This window comes from Lacerta agilis, chromosome 6 (genome assembly GCF_009819535.1).
Source record: "Lacerta agilis isolate rLacAgi1 chromosome 6, rLacAgi1.pri, whole genome shotgun sequence".
In the NCBI taxonomy this organism is placed as follows: domain Eukaryota; kingdom Metazoa; phylum Chordata; class Lepidosauria; order Squamata; family Lacertidae; genus Lacerta; species Lacerta agilis.
Genome location: NC_046317.1, coordinates 19,753,230 through 19,777,242, shown reverse-complemented (window position 1 = coordinate 19,777,242; position 24,013 = coordinate 19,753,230). Strand labels below are relative to the sequence as shown.

Sequence of the window (24,013 nt, the reverse complement as noted above, 5' to 3'; positions counted from 1 at the left end):
CAACTCCCATCTTCCCTAGCTAGCAGCACTGGTGGTCAGGGAGGGTGGGAATTGTAGTACAAAAAAAGCAGTTGGAGATCCAAGTTTGGGAAACCCTGATGTAAATGAAGCTCTCGCGGGAAATGGATGCTATTAAAGAGAGAGAAACCTTTGCTCATTTGTCTGTTTGGATTATTTAATACTTTCTAAGATGCTGAGCTTGTGCTGCACAGCACAAGACATCGTATGGATATTTTTGGATGTAATTTTGATGCTTATGTTCTGTTTTTGAAGAGTTCTGCAAGTAAAAGTTTGAATAGTACTTTTATGGGCCTGGACAACAATTTTCTTCCAAAAGGAGTCAGTTCTTATGCTTCCAGTCGCTTCAAACTGCGCAGTATTAATATCTGCAACACAGAATGCTGGTGCTTCTTCCTCTGTGAGAGTGGGCAGCTCTCTTCCCAAATCAATCAAGAGATAATCCTGGGAACGGTCATTTGTTAAGGATGCTGGGAAACGGAAGTGTCTAAACTACAAGTTGCCAGGATAAAGTTACCATAACTGTTAAAGGGACAGAACTGTGCTTGGAATGGGTGGCTTGGGTGGGACTTGATGAAAGTTATTTCTGAACTATTAACCAGCAATCTAACAAAAGATAAAAGGTTTGGCCGCCACCATAACAAGAAAACTGAAATGACTCACAGCTGCATATTTCCCAATGGGAAGGCAATTAAACAGATTAACAATGAAGATTTTAAAAAAATGCACAGGGTGATTCACTGTTTGCAATGAATATATTAGGAAAACAAGGAGACAAGAGCTGTCTTAGGCTGTGTACACATTCCTGTTTACTTTGGCTCCAATGTGCTCCCACCTCTGAAGTTAGAAGCCAAATACCTATCTCCTTAGCCACAATCTATAAATATCTATCCTGGAGCGAAAAGGTTAGAAACCTCTGGCCCTGTGTGACAGATGCAAATGAAGCTCCAAGCACCAGCAGTTTTAATATAGGTACAAAGCAGGGTATTACTGCAAGACAGGCTCTGGCAGATTGAGTGGATGAGACCCAAAATGAGTCCAACGGTGAAGAAGGTGGTTTCATTCTGCATGTGCTGTAGAGGGAAGAGAGGGCCAGATGGGGCTTGCGAACCTGGGAAGGTAGCTCATCGGGAAGAAGGAAAACACAGACCTTAAATCTCTGCTGCCTTGCTACAGCGGTACCTTGGTTCTCGAACAGCTTTGTTGTCGAACAAATCGGCTCCCAAACGCCACAAACTCGGAAGTAAGTGCTCCCGTTTGCAAATGTTTTTCGGAAGCCAAATGTCCGACGCGGCTTCTGCTTGAGTGCAGGAAGCTCCTTCAGCCGATCAGAAGCGGCGCCTCGAACGGATTCCTGGAATGGATTAAGTTCGAGAACCAAGGTACCACTGTATACTCATTTGTAAGAAAGGCTTTGGGAGGGAAACCCTAAACTTGTGGGACATCTTTGGGAGAAGAAAAGGCGAAGGAGTAAACACAACACAAATCCGGAGTGGAGTCCCTAAGACGGTTCGATGGCGCCTTGAACACCTCTTTCTGGCAACTCCTGCAGCCAAGCTGGTGACAAACGTATTGCTCTGCTTTCATTTGGACCACATCACCGACGCCAAGAGGTGGAGGGGGGGTGGTCTTGTTGTCTGGGCAGCCCAGGACAGTGGCAGACTTTGGGCTTCCAAATTTCAGTGGTGCCCTGGGCAAGGCCAAAATTCGGTGCCCTCCGCCTCTCGCTTTCCATTCTAAGTCATTGTTGGGGTGCCCCTGCAGCGCTTTCTTGGCTCGATGCCTAGTGCGGCCAAACCACTTGCACTCCCCTAAATCTACCTCTATCCAGGACCTCCAAACACACTGCCCAGGCTTGCGCCCTGGATAATTATTATTTTTCTAATGGTGCATTCTTCCATTGTCTCTTGAGACAGAGGAATGCAAATGAAAGAGGACAGGAGGAGCTCCAACTATGGCAAGAATGTCACTTGCCCCCCAAATGGAAAGAAGTCCTGACAAAAGAAGAATGGATACAAAAACTTATGGAATACGCAGAAATGGCGAAACTTACTGGAAAAATAAGAAATCAAGATAACAAACTTTTTTTTAAATAAAAGAATGGAAATGTTTTATTGAATATTTTCAAACAAATTGTAAACAGAACATTGGCAAGATTACTGCCATAACCTGCAGTTTTATAAGCGTATATATTTAAAGTAGACGAATAAATGAGCAAGTTAAGTTAATTTGGAATATGTAGAAAATATATTTAAAAAATTTAAGGGACCGCAGAAAGAGGGTAAAGGAAGTTGAGTTTCAAAATGTTAAAATGATTGTAAAATTATTGAAATGTATAAAATTGAAAATCATAATTTTTTTTTTAAGGAACAGTCCCACCCTCCTCCAGTGCCCACCTTCCAGTGCCCCCTGCTAGTTCAAGGCAGTGCTATACTGATGAATGCTTTTACAGAGTAATCTTTATGTCTTCTCAGAGCCCCTCCAGACTGGCATTTATTTCGTGGGTGTATTCTGTAACACGTCGCTGATGCAATAATAGTGAATTAGAGGTGGATTTATACTGGACCTTCAGCATACCATCCTTACTGCATTACGGGATCATTTGCGGTATGAAAAGTTAAAGGATCTCAGTGCAAAGTTTTGGGACTGTGCACTGATAGGAAACGAAGCAGTATGTCTGCCCCCCAAGCTGCAAACAGTGTTGGAAAAGGTTGAATGTATATCCACCTGAGATACCATCATGAGCACAAACAAATGACCACGAGCTCACTGCAAAAATGAAGTTCTGGGAAAGGGTTCAAAGTCTCACTGATAAATTGATGAGATTCAGGAACTGCGGCCTGACTCTCCGTTATTTAAAAGGAAGCCGATTCAATGCGCTAGGTTTGTTTTCAGATTTAATTTAATGAAATTTAGTCTTCTTCTGCTTTCGTACAGGTTCCCATCCCCACTAACTGCAACAGTTCGAGTCTCTCCTCTCTTCTGAGCTGTCTCTCACCTTGTAATCTTTGGCAGCGTCCCATTATTCTTTTCAAGTTGGGTGGCACTCTTCATTCCAACCATCCTAAGGTGGGGAGAAAAAGATGTGATCATTGCCCTGTGCACACAGAAGGAACATAAAATGTGACCAATGGCCAAAATAATGCACTAACTGCAGGTGTCCTGCCACCTCCCAACTTGCATGTCCTACTGTCAATAACCAGTGCCAGATTTATGTATAAGCTAAACAAGCTATAGCTTAGGGCCCCACTCTCTTGCGGGCCCCAAATTTTTTAAAAAGAAAACAAAACCTGGATGTACATTTCCAAAATATAAGATAAAAAAACAAATAAATTAAAACCTACATACAGCAACAGTGTTTTGTGTTGTGTAGGCAACTATGATGTACATATTTTGTTATGTGCAAATGGCTTTAGATACCTATTAGGTCCATAAATTACCATATAGCATATATTCAACACACACACACAAAAAAAACCAGTGACAATTTGTTGTTGACAAAGGACAGCTGGACATATAAAGGGCCCCATTACCTTTAGTAGCTTAAAAGGTAAAGGTAAAGGACCCCTGACAGTAAGTCCAGTCGCAGACAACTCTGGGGTTGCGGCACTCATCTCGCTTTACAGGCCGAGGGAGCGGGCATTTGTCCACAAAAGTTTTTCCGGGTCATGTGGCCAGCATGACTAAGCCGCTTCTGGCAAAACCAGAGCAGCGCACGGAAACGCTGCCTACCTTCCTGCCGGAGCGGTACCTATTTATCTACTTGCACTTTGACGTGCTTTTGAACTGCTAGGTTGGCGTTGGCAAGAGCTGGGACCAAGCAACGGGAGCTCACCCCGTCGCGGGGATTCGAACCGCCGACCTTCTGATCGACAAGCCCAAGAGGCTCAGTGGTTTAGACCACTTAGCTTAGGGCCTCATCAAACCTAAATCTGGCCCTGTCAATAACATGCCAAGTTTGGAAGATGGGGGATACAACACAAAGGCGGATTCTCTTTTGACATTATATAAAAGCTATTTACAGAGAGGATGGGGGCCTAATGGTCAGGGGTCCCTTTACCTTTTCCTTACTTGCATTATTGCTGTGCATGTACCTGTATATTAGACCAGAATAATACTTAGGTTGCAATTCTATTCCCACTTACCTGGGAGTAAGTCCTATTGAGTCAATGTGACTTACTTCTGAATAGATTTGCACAGGATTGTGCTGCCACAGTGTTGCTGTTTTCAATGATTCTCTCTCACACAAGCTCAGTAAATCTTTGCAAACCCTATTTCAAAAACCCTGTGTTATATATTTTTAATCCTGAATTGCAGGTGGGAGGCTGATGTTGGGAGCTAGCCGCTAAACACAGCTGAAGTGAAATCTGGAATGGAGATTTCACCCCTCACAGTTTATTCTCTTGGCGATGATGTTTCTGTCTTCCTTAACAACACCCAGGGTTTGGAGCAGTCATTTATTTATTTATTCTTTTATACTAAGAAATTATCAGTTTAAAATTTCCCAAAAGGAAGCTGTCGCAAGCTGTACTCTCTGGGGCAGCTTTTCATCTTACAGGATGCATGATTCTTTTTTTAAAGAATGTATTTCCAATACGGAGAGCCTGGCAACATTACAAAAAACAAATCTGTGTCACACTTTAATATTCTTGTGCTGACCTCTCCAATCTTGAACAATAGAGGACAGACTGGATTCACTTCTGATCATCACTGGCGGCTGCCTAATACGGGGTGGGGTCATATTTTCCTAAATGTTTATGGTACAAATATCAGAAGTACTGAATGCCTCCTTATTGACTGAAAGGAGCAAATTAGTTAAGATCTTCTCGTTAAACTGTTGATTTACCATTTATTAGCACCTGGGTTTTCTAGAACAGAAGACACCTATCACAGCAGGCAGGGACACAGCGCTCTGGATAACCTGTTTTATTCAGCATTCGTCTGGATTTGCCTGCACAAAATTTACACCGTTAGACCTACGCCTCAGCTGTTATTGAGCATTTATTCTGATTTGTTTAGGGGGCAGATATATGGCAACGAGCATTCGTCCTGATCTGCTTTCAGGGTGTTTACACCTCTTCCCGGCAACAATTTATTTATTATTGATATATACCAGTGCATCATAAAACATATCACAGCAGTTTACAATAATATAAAAAACATAAAAGCAAACAATAAAATCATGAAAAGCTAAAAGCAAGCTACAAGTAAAAAGAAATCAAAAGCTCCATATAATTATGCAAATCTATGAAGGACTTCCTTTTCTCTCTCCCCTGGATCTTCTAACATTCAGCTTTATTGACTGGCCCTGGGTTCTAATTTTGTGAGAATAATAGAGAATCACAGAATCAGAATGGACCCTGCAGATCAACCAGGGTTTCCCAAACTTTGGCCTCCAGCTGTTTTTGTACTACAAGTTCCCATCATCCCTGATTACTGATCCTGCTAGCTGGGTATAATAGGAGTTGTAGTCCAAAAACAGCTGGAGACCTAAGTTTGGGAAACTCCCTGCAATGAAGGAATATGCAGCTGTCCCTTATGGGGATCAAACCTACAACCTTAGCGTGATCAACACCATATTCTAACCGAGCTATTCATGAGAGAGGGAGAATAACAGAATCTGGAATTACTTTTTGTTAAATTTTGTTGAAAGCTTATTTAAGTTTCATTCCATAACTGCACGAAACAATATCTACACAAAATGCAAACGTTAAATTACATACAGTGGTACCTCAGATTAATATCTTAATTTGTTCTGGAGGTCTGTTCTTAACCTGAAACTATTCTTAACCTGAGGTACCACTTTAGGTAATGGGGCCTCCTGCTGCCGCACCGCCGCTGCGCGGTTTCTTCTCATCCTGAGGTAAAGTTCTTAACCCAAGGTACTATTTCTGGGTTAGCGGAGTCTGTAACCTGAAGCATCTGTAACCTGAAGCATCTGTAACCTGAGGTACCACTGTAATTCACTAATGACACAAACGTTCCTACCAACACTTTTTACATTATCTCAAGAGATGAAAATGATTCCTTTCTCTTTCACATAATCCTTTCTCTTTCGTTTATGGTTAGCAATCAGGCCAACTCCAACTTCCTCCACTTAATGGGAAATCATTCAAGGAGTCGGGCATAAGTTTAGAAGTTGACTCATTTCAATGTACATGAGCCTCTGGTCAGCAACATGAAGAGTTAGCCTTTGAAGAATGGGGCTGAGTCATGCGAGATATTAGTCACAAAGGCTGAGATGCGGACGGGATCTATGTTAGCTGAAAACAAGGATTTGGGTGATTATTTTTTTTAAGCACCTTTGAAAGAGGAATTGATACCATATCACATTATCACAGTTTGAATTTGAAAGAAAAAGTAGGCTTAATAACTTTGTTATTATATACTCTGTTCTCTCTCTCTCTCTCTCAAATGACTTACCGGTAGATTTGATGATGGCTTTATTATTATTTATTAAATTTGTATACCGCCCTTCAGCTGTAGATATTGTGGGAATGATTAGGAACGTGGATGAGGATATATTGTCAGATATATCCTATCCCAGCTTGTGTTAGCAAGCTCCAAACTTAGCAGAGTTTCATTCCCTTTTAAAACACACACAGCAGATGTGCTTGCACAGGCTTGCTAAAGCCTAAAATAATATATATATTCCTGGTATAATTCCCCTATATCCCTCTTAAAAGACTGCACACGACACAATGTATTTTAAATGAATAAAAGAGTTTACTCACATACTTCCTGAGTTACACAGCGTTTCTCAGAAGGCAGGCTTGCTCAGTAAAAAGTATTTACCTGTGGTTGCTACTTCCATAGGGAAAAGTAGCTCCCTTTGTTCTCTTGGCTGAGAGCCAGGAGAACATAGTTGTTGCTCTTTGGATAGACGAGGAGAAAATGGTGACTGGTCTTGGGATCTTGTTCCCAGGTGAGACCACACCTACTTCTGGTCACAGAGGAAGTTAACTCAGTCCAGGTAGCAGGAAGTTATGCCTGGAGGACTGAGTTACCTTCATGTCCACTCTAGCAATGTTGTGTTTTGACTGCTCTGTGTTTACATCCCACAGATATCAGGGTGGTTCACAACATAAAAATACAATAAAAGAAACACAAAATACATAAAAAAAAATAAGAACAAAAGCAAACTAATAATCTCGCCCCCCCCAACACATTCAAAAGGATTTCGGATGTTAATCGGCCAAAGATCTGGTTGAAGAGGAACGTTTTTGCCTGGCGCCTAAAGTTGTATAATGAAGGCACCAGCTGAACATACCTGGGAAGAGCATTCCATAAACAGGGAGCCACCACAGAAAAGGCCCGTTCTTGTGTTGCCACCCTCCGGATCTCGCATGGAGGAGGCACACAAAGAAGGACTTCAAATGATGAGTGCAGAATCTGGGTTGGCTCATGTGGAGAGAGGCAGTCCTTGAGGTATTGCAGTCCTAAGCCATTTATCTGATTCATTTCCTTTTGCCTGTCAGCCACACTGAGAGCATCTATCTATCTATCTATCTATCATCTTGTGTACCAACCTTCATTGCAAAGTAATAACTTTTGCTTTGGGGCAGCATAGACAGCTTGTAAATAAAGGATGGAAATAAATGTGTTTTCTAAAATTTCTTTTGCTTTTATTTTACCATGTCAGATGATGCTGTTAGCCACCTAGGGTGTTATGCGTGGAAGGAGGATATGAATTTAATAAATACACGAAAGAGAGAGAGAATCTCTCCGATAACTAATTATAAAACACAAATATTAATCTGGCGGTAATCCTAAACACACTAATAAATATAGCTGGCCTATTGAGTCTGATTAAACTTCTGAGTAAACATGCTTAGAACTGCACTTATTATATACTACATAGAACAGAATCCAAACTGGCTCTGTAAATTTAGACCTAACAGCGAGGAATAATGGTCAAGAAAACGTATGAGCTCTGGTCTAAGAAGAAAGGCAGGATATGAATTTAAAAATAAAATATAGTGGATCTGGCTCAGAATGAATCCGCTTCCTGTGTCCTTTTGCTGGACCAGGACTAGGAAGATCCAATCTCAACCCTTCAGTCAGTTAATATGTTTTTGGGCTGACTTTAAGCAATTAACTGACTCTCTCTCTAACCCACCTCTTGTAAAGATAAAATTGGGGAACGGTCTATATGTGTACTCTCCTCTCATCCTTTAGTGGAAGGGCTTAATAAAAATGTGATAATTAACTTTTAAAAATGCGTTTGTATGCATACTGTTAGTGGGGGAAACATTGTCTTTAACAGTAGGAGAATAATTTATTTTCTGGTACAGCTGCCTTCAAGGAAGGAAATCCTAGGACCATTAGGCTTTCCTTGTACATAGCACATACTTTCCTGAACATATGGCATAAACTGAAAAGAGCTAAAAATAAATTGGTGAAACTTGCAAAAGCCCTATGGCTCAGTCGTCGTTGACATTCTTTATTTCACCGTTAGTAGAAAACATTTGCCAAACTGTTTGGAAAACAACATGCCATGTTTGTATTATGATGGAACGCTTCGTTTTCAGTATGGACACGATCCAAGCTAAGCACCTTTAACGTTCCAATGATTTCAATGGGAAACATATTAAAACATGCACCTAATTCTTCCAGTGAGGGCTTAATAGTGATACACATGAGGATGGAGGAACCAAGAGCTCCTTGCAGGAATAATGGGATATAAATGCGATTTTAATGGGATATAAATGTGATTTTAATGTGAGGTGTACCTATGAAAATATTCAGGCACTCCTAGTAAACATACTTTTAGCCCCATATAGTAGCTTATTTCTTTTACATTGTCTAAACGGCATTATTTTTTTGGATGTCATGCTATCCAGGGCTGGGCAGTGCTCCCAAAATCAACATGACACAGGAACAGTGGAATTTCCCAGCCTTTTGTGCTGGTAGCCACACCATCTTAATACAAAATATTTTTTAAGCTCCTGCTTACTTACAGATATTTTTTGAATGCTCTATGAAGCCGTGGAAATACCCTAGCCTAGCAAAAAAGAGGAAATGCTAAGGCGTAAACCTGATCTTTAAAAGTGGGGAAAGAAAATTTCAACTCCTTTGCAGAACCATTTATTTGAATCCACTGAATGTTTATTGAAGCCTTTCTGCAATCAGCCTTTATTTTGATCTGATCTCTCTGCTGCTAGCCCCCCCCCCCCACTGTGGAGCTATGGCTTGGACTTTTGCCTCAGTTAGGTTTTGCTGTCTTTAGATACACAATAAGAAAGGGAAAAGAAAGGGGATTTTCCTCCCATTTCTTTTCAGCCTGCTGAGTAAACATTCATCAGCAGGAATTCTGCAGGAAACACTGGAGCTCTGGGGTTTTGTGGGGTCATCTTGCTCTGAATATCTAGCACCTCTGAACATAGATAATAAATCATATAATTGTAGGGTTGGAAGGGACCACAAGAGTCATCTAGTCCAACCCTCCTGTGATGCAGAAATATTTTGCCCAACGTGGGCCTTGAACCCACGACCCTGAAGTTAAGTCCTGCTCACGCTCTACTGACTGAGCTATCTGGGTGGGCAATCTCATGCTGGTGTGCTGCTGCTTATATCAAGTCAGCCGTTTGGTGTGTTGGCAAATGCTGATAAACCGACCCAGGAGCTGAATGAATTGCCAGATTGCTCACTCATAGAAAGAAAGGGGGGGGGGAACCCAAAAGGAGCCATAAAATGGGAGGTTTACAGAGAGGTCCTCAAGGGTGTCTCTCTGAAAATATGCATCCCAGAGTCAGGCAGCTGAGATGCTGAGCTAGATGCTGAGCGCATGATCCAGGAGAAGCCAAGCGCTTTGATTTTGATAGAAGAGTTAAGCCAAGCACCACCTCTATCCCACAATCCTATGTGCACTTTCCAAGAAATAAGGCTCACTGAACTCAGTTCCGTCCCATTCGGAAAGCTGCTCCAGAAGGTTAGGTTGAGATGGTGACTGGCCCAAGGTCACCCAGTGAGCTTCATTTCATGGCTGAGTGGGGATTCGAACCCTGCTCTCCCAGGTCCCAGTCCAACACTCAAACCATTATGCCACACCGGCTCATGCTACACAGCAGTGACTCAGCCAACTAAGCAACACAGACCAACCATGGCCTCAGCTACTGACTCCAACTCCCATCATCCCTGACAACTGACCATGCTGACTGGGGCAGATGGTAGTTGTAGTCCAACAACATTGGGAGGGCACAGGGTTGGCTGACCCTGACATGCAGTAACAATCGCTGGTGCCACGCTGGTTCTGCTCCATGGCATGATTGCCCTGCAGTCATTCCACTCTCCCTCCACAAACCCACACAAGATTCCATCAGGTATGGGGAAACTGCTGCAGTTGCTAATTTTAAAGGCTGGGAAGCAGGGAAGGATAGGAGAAGGGGCTCAGATCTGAAGATAGAGGCTGGGGGGGGGGAGGTTTTATTAAAAAAAAAGTTTTGAAATATATATGGAATTTGCCATTAGTTCACCAGCGCCATCTAGTGCCACATTTGTATAATGCACTTAAAACATTATATTTGCAGCTGCATAGCTGAGTCCACAATTCGGGAATCCAAAGTCAGCACTACTGCATGTGGCACGAGCACTTCCTAAAAAAACAAACCCAAAGTTAACGCACCTGGGAAAATAGCCAATAAGCCATATTTTATTATAGGCCGGAGCAGTTAAGGAAGATGCAAAAGGAACATGTTTTATGAGTGGCAGCGACTGTGGAAGAAGTGAAGAGGACAGAGTGTGCACCGATGTTATTTCCTGGAAATAGGTATCAGATTTAACAAGGAAATATTTGCATCCCTCAACACTAAATGCTGGCAGCGTCTCTTGTTTGTCCAAGGCTCAGGGAATTGTGTGCCTCCAGCCTCCATACTAGGTTCAACTTGAGCCATATAGCATAAGAATGCATAGTTTATAAATATCATGTTTGTTTGTTTTTTTAAATATTAACTCTTCCTCAAACTTCTGCACAGAAGTATCTTGGAAAGGATCCAAGGTGCTTGAGAACAGCAGGCGAGCCTAGCCTGATATGAGTTCTGCATACTTTTTTTTTTAAAAAAGTGCTTAGTTGACAACAATTTAAATAGAAGCTTGCTCTTTGGGTCAAATAAGAACTCGGCATAGACCAGATATTCTGCACTGAGAAGGAACGAAATAAAGGAAACACACAACACCAGGATGATTGGATTTCGCCACAGTCAGGGCTGACACCAGACATCAGGGGACTCCTAATAATAACAACAGAAGAAGAAGAAGAAGAAGAAGAAGAAGAAGAAGAAGAAGAAGAAGAAGAAGAAGAAGAAGAAGAAGAAGAAGAAGTTGTATTCTATCCATCTGACTGGTTTGCCTCAGTCACTCTGGGCGGCTTCTAACAGAATATAAAAGAGCACGATACACCAGACATTAAAAACTTCCTGATACAGGGCTACCTTCAGATGTCTACAGAAGTTGCATAACTGGTTATTTGTTTGACATCTGATGGGAGGTCATTCCACAGGGAGGGTGCCACTGCTGAGCAGGCCCTCTGCCTGGTTCCCTGCAACTTCATTTCTCGCAATGAGGGAACCGCCAGAAGGTCCACCCTCAGAGATGCTCCTTCAGGTATACAGGGCCAAAGCCGTTTAGGGTTATAAAGGTCAGAGCAGTGCTCCCAATGAGACGCCACACCAACCCACCCCCCCTCCACCAGCGGTGGCCCACCTTATTTTGCCACCTGAGGCAAAATGAGAATGGTTCCCCTGCCCCACCACTGCATCCCTCCCCATTCCGACGGTTCGCTCCGCCACTTCCACCACAACTGGGATGTGTCCCTCTCTTGTAAACTTGAGAAGGGGGCATCAAGAGAAGGGGCTTTCTGCAAGGCCTTCCACTCGTCTTCCTCGCTCCTGGAATGGGGAAGATGAGTGACAACACCACATGCCAGAACACCCCTCTCTCGCAGAAACTCAGTAAGAATTTTGGACGTTGTTCCAGTAATCCGATGTTTTGTTGCTAAAGAGCTTAGTCATCAACCTCCTTCAGGTTTAACAAACTGAAGGACTAGTTACAGGTAGGTAGCCATGTTGGTCTGCTGTAGTCGAAACAAAATAAAAAAAAATTCCTTCCAGTAGCACTTTAGAGACCAACTAAGTTTGTTATTGGTATGAGCTTTCATGTGCATGCACACTTGTGCATGCACAAAAAAGCTCATACCAATAACAAACTTAATTGGTCTCTAAGGTGCTACTGGAAGGAATTTTTTTAAACTGAATGACATCATTCTCTTTCTATGCTCCCCCCGATGGAAACATGCAGATGGGGGCAGATATACCTCTGCTTAAAGTCCTTTACATACTGTCTTCTCTTGTATATTATTTACTACAAAGTTTGATGGCTAAGATCTTTAGTGACGAAACGTTGGATTACCGGAACGACGCTCGAGCACTGAACCACTGGTATATCACAAGTGGATTCTTTATTACTGCGTTTGCAATTGTTCAAGATAAAATCTATTTTTGAAGGAGTAGAAATGAGCACTGAACTACTGATGTATTACAAGCAAACTCATTATTTACTGGGTTTGCTATTGTTTAAGATAAAACCGGTTTGGGAAAGAAACTACTTTTGCCATTTTTATGGACGTTTATCGTTTGCTTACAGATAGTTGCCTTGGTGATATTACCTTGTGCCGATTGCAGCAGTCATCGTATCACCACCCTGTTCATTGTTTTATTGTTAGGAGCCAGCAAGGGTCAGAACTGATGGTGGGCTCCCAGCATGCGATTTGCTGAACTGAACACCGGCCATATATATCGCAAACTGGGAGGAAGCTGCAATTTCCCTGTATAGGGAAGTTTTTAATGTTTGATGTTTTATTGTGTTTTTAATATTTTGTCGGGAGCCCGACAAAATCATCACCACCAATAACAATAAATTTTATTAAAATAATATTTTTATATAAAAATATAAAACATATAATTAGGAAACTAATTATAATATAATTATAATATTGCATCTGTTTCTGCCCTAAATTCAGCTGGGTGCAAAGTAAGTCCTGAATGTATTGTTGGAGGTGCTGCCTACTCAAGTGCCAAGAGATCCAGGGGCAGATGGGACAGACTAGGAAGAACTTGATGATGCTGAGAGCTGTTTGACAGTGGAACGGTCTCCCATGGGAGGTTGTGGACTCTCCTTCATTGGAGGATTTTAAGCAGAGGTTGGATGGACATCTGTCATGGATGCTTCAGTTGAGACTCCTGCATTGCAGGGGGTTGGACTAGGGTTCCCATACATCCAGTATTTCCCAGACATTGCCAGGATTCTGCCATCGTTAGCAGTGTCCGGGCAGGAATCGCCGAAATGTCTGGATGTATGGCAACTCATGTCAGCAGTGTAGATCTTGGCGATTTCCCATTAAAAAAAAAAAAGCTCAAAAATGTATTTATTTTTTATTTTTTTGTTTAGATTTGTGGGGGGAAAGCTCAACAACTTGGGGCAAAACTAAGAGAAGCTCAACAACTTTTCTCCCCCCAGCAAAAAAATAAAATAAAATAAATTGCTCAGCAACTTTGCCCAATAAAGCTCAACAACTTTTGTGTCCGAATTTTCACTTTTTTGAATCTGGCAACCCTAGGTTGGACCAATTGACCCAACTCTATGATTCTATGATAGGGTGCCTGGATTCGAAGCCGGAGGATGCAGCTATCCCTTTACATCTTTTGACACTTCTTTGCCTTTGGGGGCCAAAGGAGATAAATCGGTTGCAGTATATATGCCCTTCTCTCTCTCTGGCCCATTGCACAAGGGCTAGGCTCCAGGCATGTTGCACAGTAAGCGAGGGATTTGGCCAACAGGACTTGGCAAGGAATGAGCAAGACAAGGTGTGGCCGCTTTATTTCCTCCCACATCAGGAGATTCAGTTACATAGGGACAGTTTTCAGGCTACGCTGAAAGCAAAGGGGAAAATAAGCAGGATGTTCAGGAGTCAGGAAGTCAGGGCTTCAGCGTTCTGCATATTGCTTAACATCCCTCACTATGATTAGCAGAAATACACACACACACACACACACACACACACACACGGAAATATCCTTAGTTCACAAGGTTAATCTGTCTTGCCAAATTAGGGCTTCTTTGGCACAGGGCTTTGTAAAAAGATTTCATTCTCTTCAAGCTCAGAGCATACATGGTTTGTGGCCATTTCCTGGAAACGTTAGCTTTCAATGAAGGCAGGGGTCTGCGACCTCTGCGGACCCAGGGACATATTTAACGAAGGGGGAAAAAACCTAAGAAACTGTTGTGCACTCCACAAAATACCCATTTCACCAAGAGGGACACAATGGCAATGTTCAGAACGTTTCCCCCTCCACCCAAACCCAGGCAGAACGCTGATAAAAATAAAACACACAGGGTTGGTGGGTGGAATCAGACAACACCCTGCCAAAACCAAGCAACGAACAAACTCCACAACCAAAGCCATTTAAAAAGGGGTGGGGTGGGGTGCAAGACAGAAGGATGGCCACCTGTCATGGATGCTTTGGCCTAGATTCTAGCATTGAAGAGGGTTGAAATAGATGATCCTTGGGACCCCTTCCAACTATGATTCTATAGTTGGCCTCAACAGATGCCATGGTCTGAGAGCACCATGGTGCCCAGGGGCATATTTGGGACCCCAGATGTAGGAGTTGTTGATCTCAGTTTGAAAAATCCCCCACAGGATAACATTGCTGGCGTTATTTACAAGTTCTGGGACCATGGGAGCTCATTAAGCTTCAATCCCAGGAACCTGCAAGCTAATCTCCCCCACTCTGAGTGGGAAAATCCCTACTGATTTCCATCTCTTCTACTTTAAATCCTGTTCTTTTAAGTGCAGCCATTGTTCTGGTTACTTTAATCTTTGCAGGGATTTCCAGGGCAATGTTGTATTACCAAATAAGGTAGGAATCCGCTTGTTTTGGCTACTCAAAACTACAGGAGATGTTGGAGATGACTGACTGAATCTCCAGTATAAATCTCAGTAAAAAGCAGGGGCAGGAAGGCCTGATGAGGACAGAGACTACAATGCTGGGAGAATTTTGTGGCAACCATTTTCCTGAAGAAAACCACCCCTCTGGAGCTGCTATTTGCCCTGTTAAGGGGCAGCGTACAATGCAAACACGAAAGTTTTCCTCCATTGCCATAGACGTGACCCTAATCTTCCCACAGATACTTTCCTCAGACTTTTAAAGGCAAAAGAGATACACATCCTTAGCATTTCTTTTAGTTTGGCTCTCAGCTCAGCTCTCTGCCGTTTAATGAAGCTAAAGTCTGAGCTTAGATTTAGGGTCTCACAGGTAGTAGCAATGGCTATACAAAAACAAACAACAACAACAACAAAAAACTACAGAAGAAAATAATATAGATTGGCCTGCACAACTTGTGAGTCCACCAGCCCCAAAGCAGCCAACAACCATCCACATAACATGGCCTTCCAGGTACATGACAGCATCCCTGGTTTTTCGTTTGTTTTTCAATTCACAAAAGAGGCAGCAAAAAAAAGGTGACCAAGGATACCTTGGTGTGGGCCGCCATCCATGGTTGGTCAGGTGTTCTTGGCTTGGTGAGGAGGAGCTGCATAATTTGTGCAGACCTGTCAGAAATCGTTGAAGAAAACTAGACAGACAGGTTCATACCCTGCAAGTGTCCCAGAAAAACTGGGACGTCCCCACCCTCCACGAGAGCACGGTGGCCATTTGGGGCGCCATGATCTCACCCCCAAGATTTCGCCCCGAAACAGTGCTACTTTTAGGGCTATGATCTCACACCACGCCCCAAAATGTGTGTTTTGGGGCACTGTGTGAGTATGCCCTCCCAAGCATGTATTTTGGGATCTGTGATCTCATGCAGGTCATGTGACTCGCATGGGAGCACCAATGGGAAGACATGCATCCTGGTTTGGGGACTCAAAATGTTGGCGGGTATGCAGTCTGCTTGTCCTCTTCCTCGTCTGTCTGTCTGTCTTTTTTTTCTTTTTTCTTTTGGCCAAAGTTGTTGAGCCAAAAAAGCAATAATTTTGATATGGCCTGCCATAGGCCCGGATTTCCATGGACACTTTAGCCGCTATTTGATACTTTTACCCGGATGCCGTTTTCAACAGACAAATCCTGACTATGTGTGGCAACCCTATCAGAATTCTCAAAGCCAGAAAGATTATCAACCATGCCTTCTATTTCAGTTTGTATTTATTTTGCCCCAATGCTGGAGTGACAGCCAATGTTTCATCCATAAGCAGTTCACAGAAGGAAAGTTCCCTGTCCCCTCCTCTCCTGTGCTACCAAACTGTACCTCCTATCCTAAGGGTCAAGGGCCCCTCCTGGGCAATGTAGGGTGGGCTGCAAGAGGCTTCTGCAGGAGCAGAGAATCACCTAGTATTGGATTGGGTGAAGACTGATTTGGGGCAATTCCTTCTTCACCCAGCAGCCCACTGTACCTTGTTCCACATTATCCAGTAGACCACACTGGGAAGTTTTCAATGGGCTGCAAGAGGCAGGAGGGGAACAAAATGTTTCTTCCTTGAACGTCTTTAAAATAATTCATTTAATGTTTCAAGCATGTGTCCCTTATAAGGAGTTGCAGACACATCAGAACTGCATTTTCTGGAAGAAAAAAGAAATTGTGCAACTCGGCAGTAACCAGCTCGCTCGTGCCTAAGCATAACTCACAGTAAATAAGATCTAGTGATACTTTAAAGACTAAGGGTTGAAGCCAGACCAAGTTAACTGAATGCACGGTGCGAATATCAATAGGACAAGTTAGTCGTGGCTTAATTTAAGTCTCACTGATTTAAATTAATTCGATCTAAGAGATTTACTGTGGCCTAAACTTTCATAGGGACCCAGGTGGTGCTGTGGGTTAAACCACAGAGTCTAGGGCTTGCTGATCAGAAGGTCGGCGGTTCGAATCCCTGCCACGGGGGGAGCTCCCGTTGCTCGGTCCCAGCTCCTGCCCACCTAGCAGTTCAAAAGCACATCAAGTAGATAAATAGGGATGGCTCCAGCGGGAAGGTAAACGCCATTTCCGTGCGCTGCTCTGGTTCGCCAGAAGCGGCTTTATCATGCTGGCCACATGACCCGGAAGCTGTCTGCGGACAAACGGTGGCTCCCTCGGCCTATAGAGCGAGATGAGCGCTGCAACCCCAGAGTCGGACACAACTGGACCTGGTGGTCAGGGTTCCCTTTAAACTTTCATAGAGTAAAGCTGGTGCAGCAAATCTTCCACCAGCAACCATCGGTCCCAGCCAGCATGGCCAATGGTCATGGATGTATTGCCTGTGTGGCTTTGGCGTTAAGATGTGCCTGTTTGTTTGTCTGTTCTAAAAAAAGAACAGAGAAAGCAACCTCTAGAAAAATGCCAGAGACACACAACTACTCAATTGCAATGCAGCCAACCTGCGACGCAGAATCTGCCTGAAGAACAGCACCATCTAGCTTCACTCCTTATGGATGTCGAGAAAAAGCCTCCATTGGCTCAAAGCTATTCCGATCACTTAGAACTGGTTCCTTTGTAAAGGGAAGGGGTTCTTTACTTTTTCCACGACCCAAGATCATTTAGAGAGCACAAGGAGCTGAAGGAAGGGACAAGGGCACAATCATGAGAGAACTCAGAAAAATGGGCAGGGAGCAACAAGATGTGTTTACCGCCTTTTGAAGGAAGCAAATAATACACACATTAGCGCAACTGGATTTTTAGCAGAGGAGTGTCCAAGCAAAGGCGGGAATTCATTGCCTTTCTATGTCACACCTTGTTTCGTGTGAAAATTAAAAAAATCAATTTGCAGGCTATTTTTGCTTTCAGGCAGGGGTAAAATGAAAAATCCCACGTTGGGTGAAAGCCAAGCAGCTTTGGCCACCTCATGAGAAGAGAAGACTCCCTGGAAAAGACCCTGATGTTGGGAAAGATGGAGGGCACAAGGAGAAGGGGACGACAGAGGTTGAGATGGTTGGACAGTGTTCTTGAAGCTACTAACATGAGTTTGGCCAAACTGCGGGAGGCAGTGAAGGATAGGGGTGCCTGGCGTGCTCTGGTCCATGGGGTCACGAAGAGTCGGACACGACTGAATGACTGAACAACAACAACAAAAGCCCAACTCTATGGTGTAGAGCAGACCCTCTGGCCTTATCGCACTGCCCCATAATGGAAAGGATTGGATTCTGCCATCCATTGTTGCCACTATGCGAATGCAATTCATTTCATTCTAGGCCTGTCAATAAATGGCAGGAGTATCTGCAACCAGCTGGGTTTGGGCAGCCTAGAATCGTAGATTGTATATTAATGGATTATTTTCCATAAAATGAAGTATAAGCCTTCTGTGTATTAACAAAACCATCTATGATTCACATGCTACCTGAGGTCTCTCCTGTACAATGAATGTGTCACTTTGCCTCTGTTCCATCTGCTTAACCTTACTTTTCTTTCTCATCAAGCTCCTGCTGGTACCAAGTGAGCCCCGAAATCTAGTAAACACTTATTTCTGTTCACCGTCAGCCTTCTGATGTCACGGCGGGTCTTTGTTACCCATGCGAATGAGTCAGAAGCCCACATGCCATGCTTCCTTCCTTTCATGTCGCAAAAGTTCCTAGCTTGCCTCAGGCTACACGGAGAAAACGGGAAAGCCAGATTCGATGCTGCATTTCCGAGGTCAATGGGCAACTTTGGGCAAGAGAACTGTAACAATTTTTGACATATGCACTTTTGATCGTGCAGGATGCTTGAACGGTTCACTGTACTGACGCAAAAACGAGGGGAGGAGGAGATAAACGACCCCGTGCTTAATCTGCCACCTCAGAAATGATGTTGTGCTGCAGAAATAGTGCCTATTCTAAGAATGGGTGAATCTGTTAATTTCAGTTTCCCCCAATATAATGCGTGTTATGGTACACTTTACCTAGTATATGCATTTTTGTGAATGGCTGGCGGGTGGACCTGAGTGAGGCCTGCTTCCCTCAGGTCTGCTCCCCAAAACCATGCCCCCCAGGCCACCACAGATTGGCTAGTTTGAATATCAGGTTTGGCGAAGGGCGTTAAGCGGCCATTTTGTACACATTACTTCTTTGGAGAACTGCAAAATCTGGAGAAGTGCAAATTTCAAAGAATGGCTGTGTCGGTTCACATATTCTGTGAGCCGCCCTGAGATCTTATGATGAAGGGCAGTATATAAATTTGATAAAATAGATTAATAAATATAATATTGTTCCGAAAGTGCAAATTAAGTAGATCTTCAAAGGCAAACTGAATAGAATTTATCCCCATCCGTCATGTGTTCATATCACCATATACAACACATGACATATCAACACTGCATGACTATGCAAACTGGCTGAATGGAAAAGCATTGCGGTTGAGTGGACATTATGGTCTTGGTTGCATGTCATGATAAGCAGCAAATTGTGTTCAACCATGGTTATGAATGTGCCTCTCCCCGCTATGTGGGTCCCTGCGCAACTCAGACAAGCTATACCATGGCTTGCCATGTCATCTGAACCCAAAACATAGTTTGTTTGTTTCAAACAAGTGATTGCCCATGAGCCATAATACAGACATGAACCTTTCTGGCTTGCCACTTGTGGCTTGTTTGAAACAAACAAACAAACATGTCTCCGTCTAGGTTCAGATGAGCTGAGAACTCATAATTTGGCTTATTTGAGTCATATGTGCATCACGCATCCGAGACAGGGAGAAAAGCTGTCCAGCATTCATCTCGCTTTCAGGCCAAAGGAGCTGGTGTTTGTCCGCAGACAGCTTTCTGGGTCATGTGGCCAGCATGACTAAACCACTTCTGGCGCAACGGAACACCATGACGGAAAGCAGAGCGCACGGAAATGCCATTTACCTTTCCGCCGCAGCGGAACCTATTTATCTACTTGCACTGGTGTGCTTTCGAACTGCTAGGCTGGCAGGAGCTGGGACAGCAGTGGGAGCTCACCCCGTCGCGGGGATTCGAACCGCCAACCATCTGATTGGGAAGTCCAAGAAGCTAAGTGGTTTAGACCACAGCGCCACCCGCGTCGACAGAGGAGCGGTATGTTCACAATTAAACCATGGTTTAAGACAAACTGGAGCGTATAGTGACCTGGGAACCAGGCCATTGGGTTCATGCAGACAAGTTATCACTTAAAGCTACCATCAACAGGGGACAACTGAGCCTCAGTATCCGAAAAAAATGGCTTCCCACTCTGGTTCCCATCATGGCTAGGGCCACCCCAAAATTCAACACACATCAGTTTCAATAGTTCCTGGAATGTCTGTGGATATTAGATAAAACTGGAAATGCATGATGTATAACTAGTTAAAATAGGACGAGAGCTGTCACGACTCCACTAAATATCGAGTTCTGAGCAGATGCTTGGTTGTTTACTCCCAACTTTGAAGTACGGCTACAGCTTGACATTGAAAACGGGTGAGATTTTGCTCATGCTTCCATTTGTTTGTTTCTTTTAAAGTGCACATTCTTTAAAAGCAGCCTCCGAGAAAAAGGATGGCATTGCATAGAAATAATTTTAAAAGGCTCTATATCTATATCTATAAAGGTAAAGGTAAAGGGACCCCTGACCGTTAGGTCCAGTCGCGGACGACTCTGGGGTTGCGGCACTCATCTTGCTTTACTGGCCGAGGGAGCCGGCGTACAGTTCCGGGCCATGTGGCCAGCATGACTAAGCCGCTTCTGGCAAACTAGAGCAGCGCACAGAAACTCCGTTTACCTTCCCGCTGTAGCGGCATCTATTTATCTACTTGCACTTTGACATGCTTTTGAACTGCTACGTGGGCAGGAGCTGGGACCGAGCAATGGGAGCGCATCCCGTCACTGGGATTCGAACCGCCGACCTTCTGATCGGCAAGCCCTAGGCTCTGTGGTTTAACCCACAGCGCCACACCCATGTCCTTATCTATATCTATATCTTTATCTATATCTATCTATACACTTTGCTTCCTAAATCTTTTTAGATGCTGCGCTGTCAAGAACAGGGACAGGAAGGGAAAACCTTTAGATGTACTGTACATTTCCCAAGGCAAGGTGAAGGATGCAGCCCCCCCCCCACTCTCTCTGCATCTGGAGTTGCCTCCAGACTGTCAATGTTTTGCAGGAGGGATTCAGTTGCATACTGGAAATTTAGGTTTTGCGCAATTGAAATGCTCTGGCGCAACAAATCAACTTCAAAAGAAGCCACTCATTTCTTTTGCGGTTAGGAAAGTGACAGGGAAATATAGACTAAAAAAAAGTGGGCTAACCAACCAATTACAGTCATACCTCGGAAGTCGAATGGAATCCGTTCCGGAAGTCCATTCGACTTCCAGAATGTTCAGAAACCAAGGTGCGGCTTCCGATTGGCTGCAGGAAGCTCCTGCAGCCAATCGGAAGCCACGGAACCCACGTCAGATGTTCGGGTTCCAAAGAACCGTCGCAAACCGGAACACTCACTTCCGGGTTTGCGGCGTTCAGGAGACAAAACATTCGACTCACAAGGCGTTCGAGATCCAAGGTACGACTGTAGTGGGAAACTGCAAAACTACCATGCAAGCGAATCAAGATGAAACAAGAACCACAGAAAGCATGGGAGCACAGCCTTGTACCTAGCGCATTAATTCTACCTTTTAGATCTTCTGCAGCAGCACAAACAATGACATGTGTTCAGTACTAGCTCACATCGTGCCCCCTTGGAGGCTTAACATAGCAGCCTACCCACTGTCAGCTGTCATCGGCCTCTGCATTCTGGGGAGAGAGAGAGAGCAACGTTCAAGCGGGCTGGAAAATTCCATATTAGGAAAGATGAAACCTGCTTTTGTTCATAGGTAGAGCTGGTAAATCTGTACCTGTATAAATAGTTCTCCCACGTTATTCAAGGAGATTGTTCACTGAGTCACAGGATGGAAGGGGACAGATGGCCATCCCATCTTGGCTCAGTGCTAGGAAAAAAGTTCTGTAGAAACCTGCATCAACGTATTCTATTAGGAGTAGGTAAAGGGATGCGGGTGGCGCTGTGGTCTAAACCACTGAGCCTCTTGGGCTTGCCGATCAGAAGGTCGGCGGTTCGAATCCCTGCGGCGGGGTGAGCTCTCGTTGCTCAGTCCCAGCTCCTGCCAACCTAGCAGTTTGAAAGCATGCCAGTGCAAGTAGATAAATAGGTAACACTGCGGTGGGAAGGTAAACAGTGTTTCCGTGAACGCTGGTTTCTGTCACGGTGTCCTGTTGCGCCGGAAGTGGTTTAGTTATGCTGGCTACATGACTTGGAAAGCTGTCTGTGGACAAACGCTGGCTTCCTCAGCCTGAAAGCAAGATGAGTGCCGCAACCCCATAGTCGTCTTTGACTGGACTTAACCGTCCAGGTGTCCTTTACCTTTTTACCTTTATTAAGAGTAGGCAATGCTGGGCTCTCCAGATGTTGTTGGACTACAACTCTCATTATCTTTGGCCTTTGGCCACGCTGGCTTAGGGCTGATGGGAGCTGGGGTCCAGGAACATCTGGAGAACGTCATGTTAGCTACCACAACCAACGTAATGTAGACCAGGTTTGGTCAACGTTCATAGACTCAGTCAGAAGCCACTCTGTTCTCTCTCTCCTGTGATCCAGGAGTGTATTTTCCACACAGCTCCATTCCTTCTAAGATCTCCACAAGAAAGCCAGCTAGCAGCAGGGGTTTCATCATTACCTCAGCATTGACATATTTGTGCAAGCCTGGGACAGTGCATGCAAATGTGACTGTAACATTACAGCAGCCATCCCCAACATGATGGTTTCTCAATGGTTTGGACGCCCAACTCCCATCAGCCTTCACCAGCATGGTCAGGAATAGTGAGTGCTGAAGTCTGGCAATGTTTTTGGTCAAGAGTGCTTTAGTTTTCCTGCCCTGCCCTTTAAAAAATGGCTGCCGTTCCATAAAATGGCTGGAAGTAAATGACTGCATTCAGGGACATCAGGGATGAGGAAAGAGTCCATTTTGATTTTTCTGTTTCTCATTTTTTCAATCTTGAGCTCAGATATCCACATTTATTTTCTTTTTAGTCTTTTAAAAATATTATTTTTATTGGATTTTGTATGATTTTTACGAAGCTCAATATATGCATTTTTATGTACATTTCTCCATAATATATGCATTTTAGTACACATTATTTGCCTGGAAAACACCACTGCAGAATTCAGAGAAGTGCTTTGGTCCACTTATTGTATTGGGAAGTGCAAACGAGGGAAGGTTCACCTTTAAATGCAAATTAGACTAGGAACCCCCCCCCCAATTCCTAGAGTTGAGCCACCGCCCATAAGACTGGGCACCTTTACTTCCACTGATGAGATCTTAGGAGAGATCCTCCTATCCTAACCTATGAACAGAACCTCTCTGTTCACTGTTGCCATTTCCTCATGCCCTAAGGGCACCCGTCACACACACAAACCCTTTCATGAGGTAGGTTAAGCTTGTAGAGTTGCATTCAAAGCTAGCCATCCTCAGAGTCGACCCATTGAAATTAATGGGCATGACTCACTTCAGTTTGTTGATTCCAGTTGGGTCTATCCTAAGTAGAGTTGGATAAAACCCGTAATGGCTACTTGCCCACAGGTTGCCCAGTGAGCTGTTTGGTTGGAGAATTTAGGACCTCACAGCAGCTGCCTTAACTCCCCCTCCCTCTGTGCTCTCTGCCATCGTTTCTCATCAAGATGGAGAGTTCTCGACCCTAAAAAAGGGAGATATTTCCCCTAGCTCACTTGCTTTGAATAATTACGAACTGAGGGGTAGATTACTTCTGCCTTGGGTGTGCCGAGAAAAAGTCCACCGTCCGTAAACCAAGCAGAAAGACAGCACCAGCATACATTTAAAGAACACCCCCCCCCTGCAATAATCATTGTAACTGTAGTTTGCCTCTCACAGAGCTGCATAGCCCAGCATCCTTAAGAAACCACAGTTCCTAGGAGTCTTTGGGTTGGGGGTCGTACTATAATTGATGTATCTGCAGCATTGATGCCCAATATTCTCTACTGTCCAAGCCCAA

The 24,013-nt window shown here is 44.0% G+C and overlaps 1 protein-coding gene across 4 annotated transcripts in view; it reads right to left on the bottom strand.

The window, feature by feature from the left end:
• Window positions 1-2,934: 2,934 nt before the first annotated feature.
• Window positions 2,935-24,013, bottom strand: part of CDC14A (cell division cycle 14A) — an 89,707-nt gene continuing 68,628 nt past the window's right edge. The window contains exon 15 of one of the 4 annotated variants that reach the window (XM_033151517.1): window positions 2,935-3,082. In XM_033151517.1, coding sequence (XP_033007408.1) covers window positions 3,013-3,082 — 70 coding nt within the window. In that variant the 3' untranslated portion in view covers window positions 2,935-3,012. The remainder of the gene's footprint in view (window positions 3,083-24,013) is intronic. The other 3 variants (XM_033151519.1, XM_033151514.1, XM_033151516.1) reach the window with 3 other exon arrangements.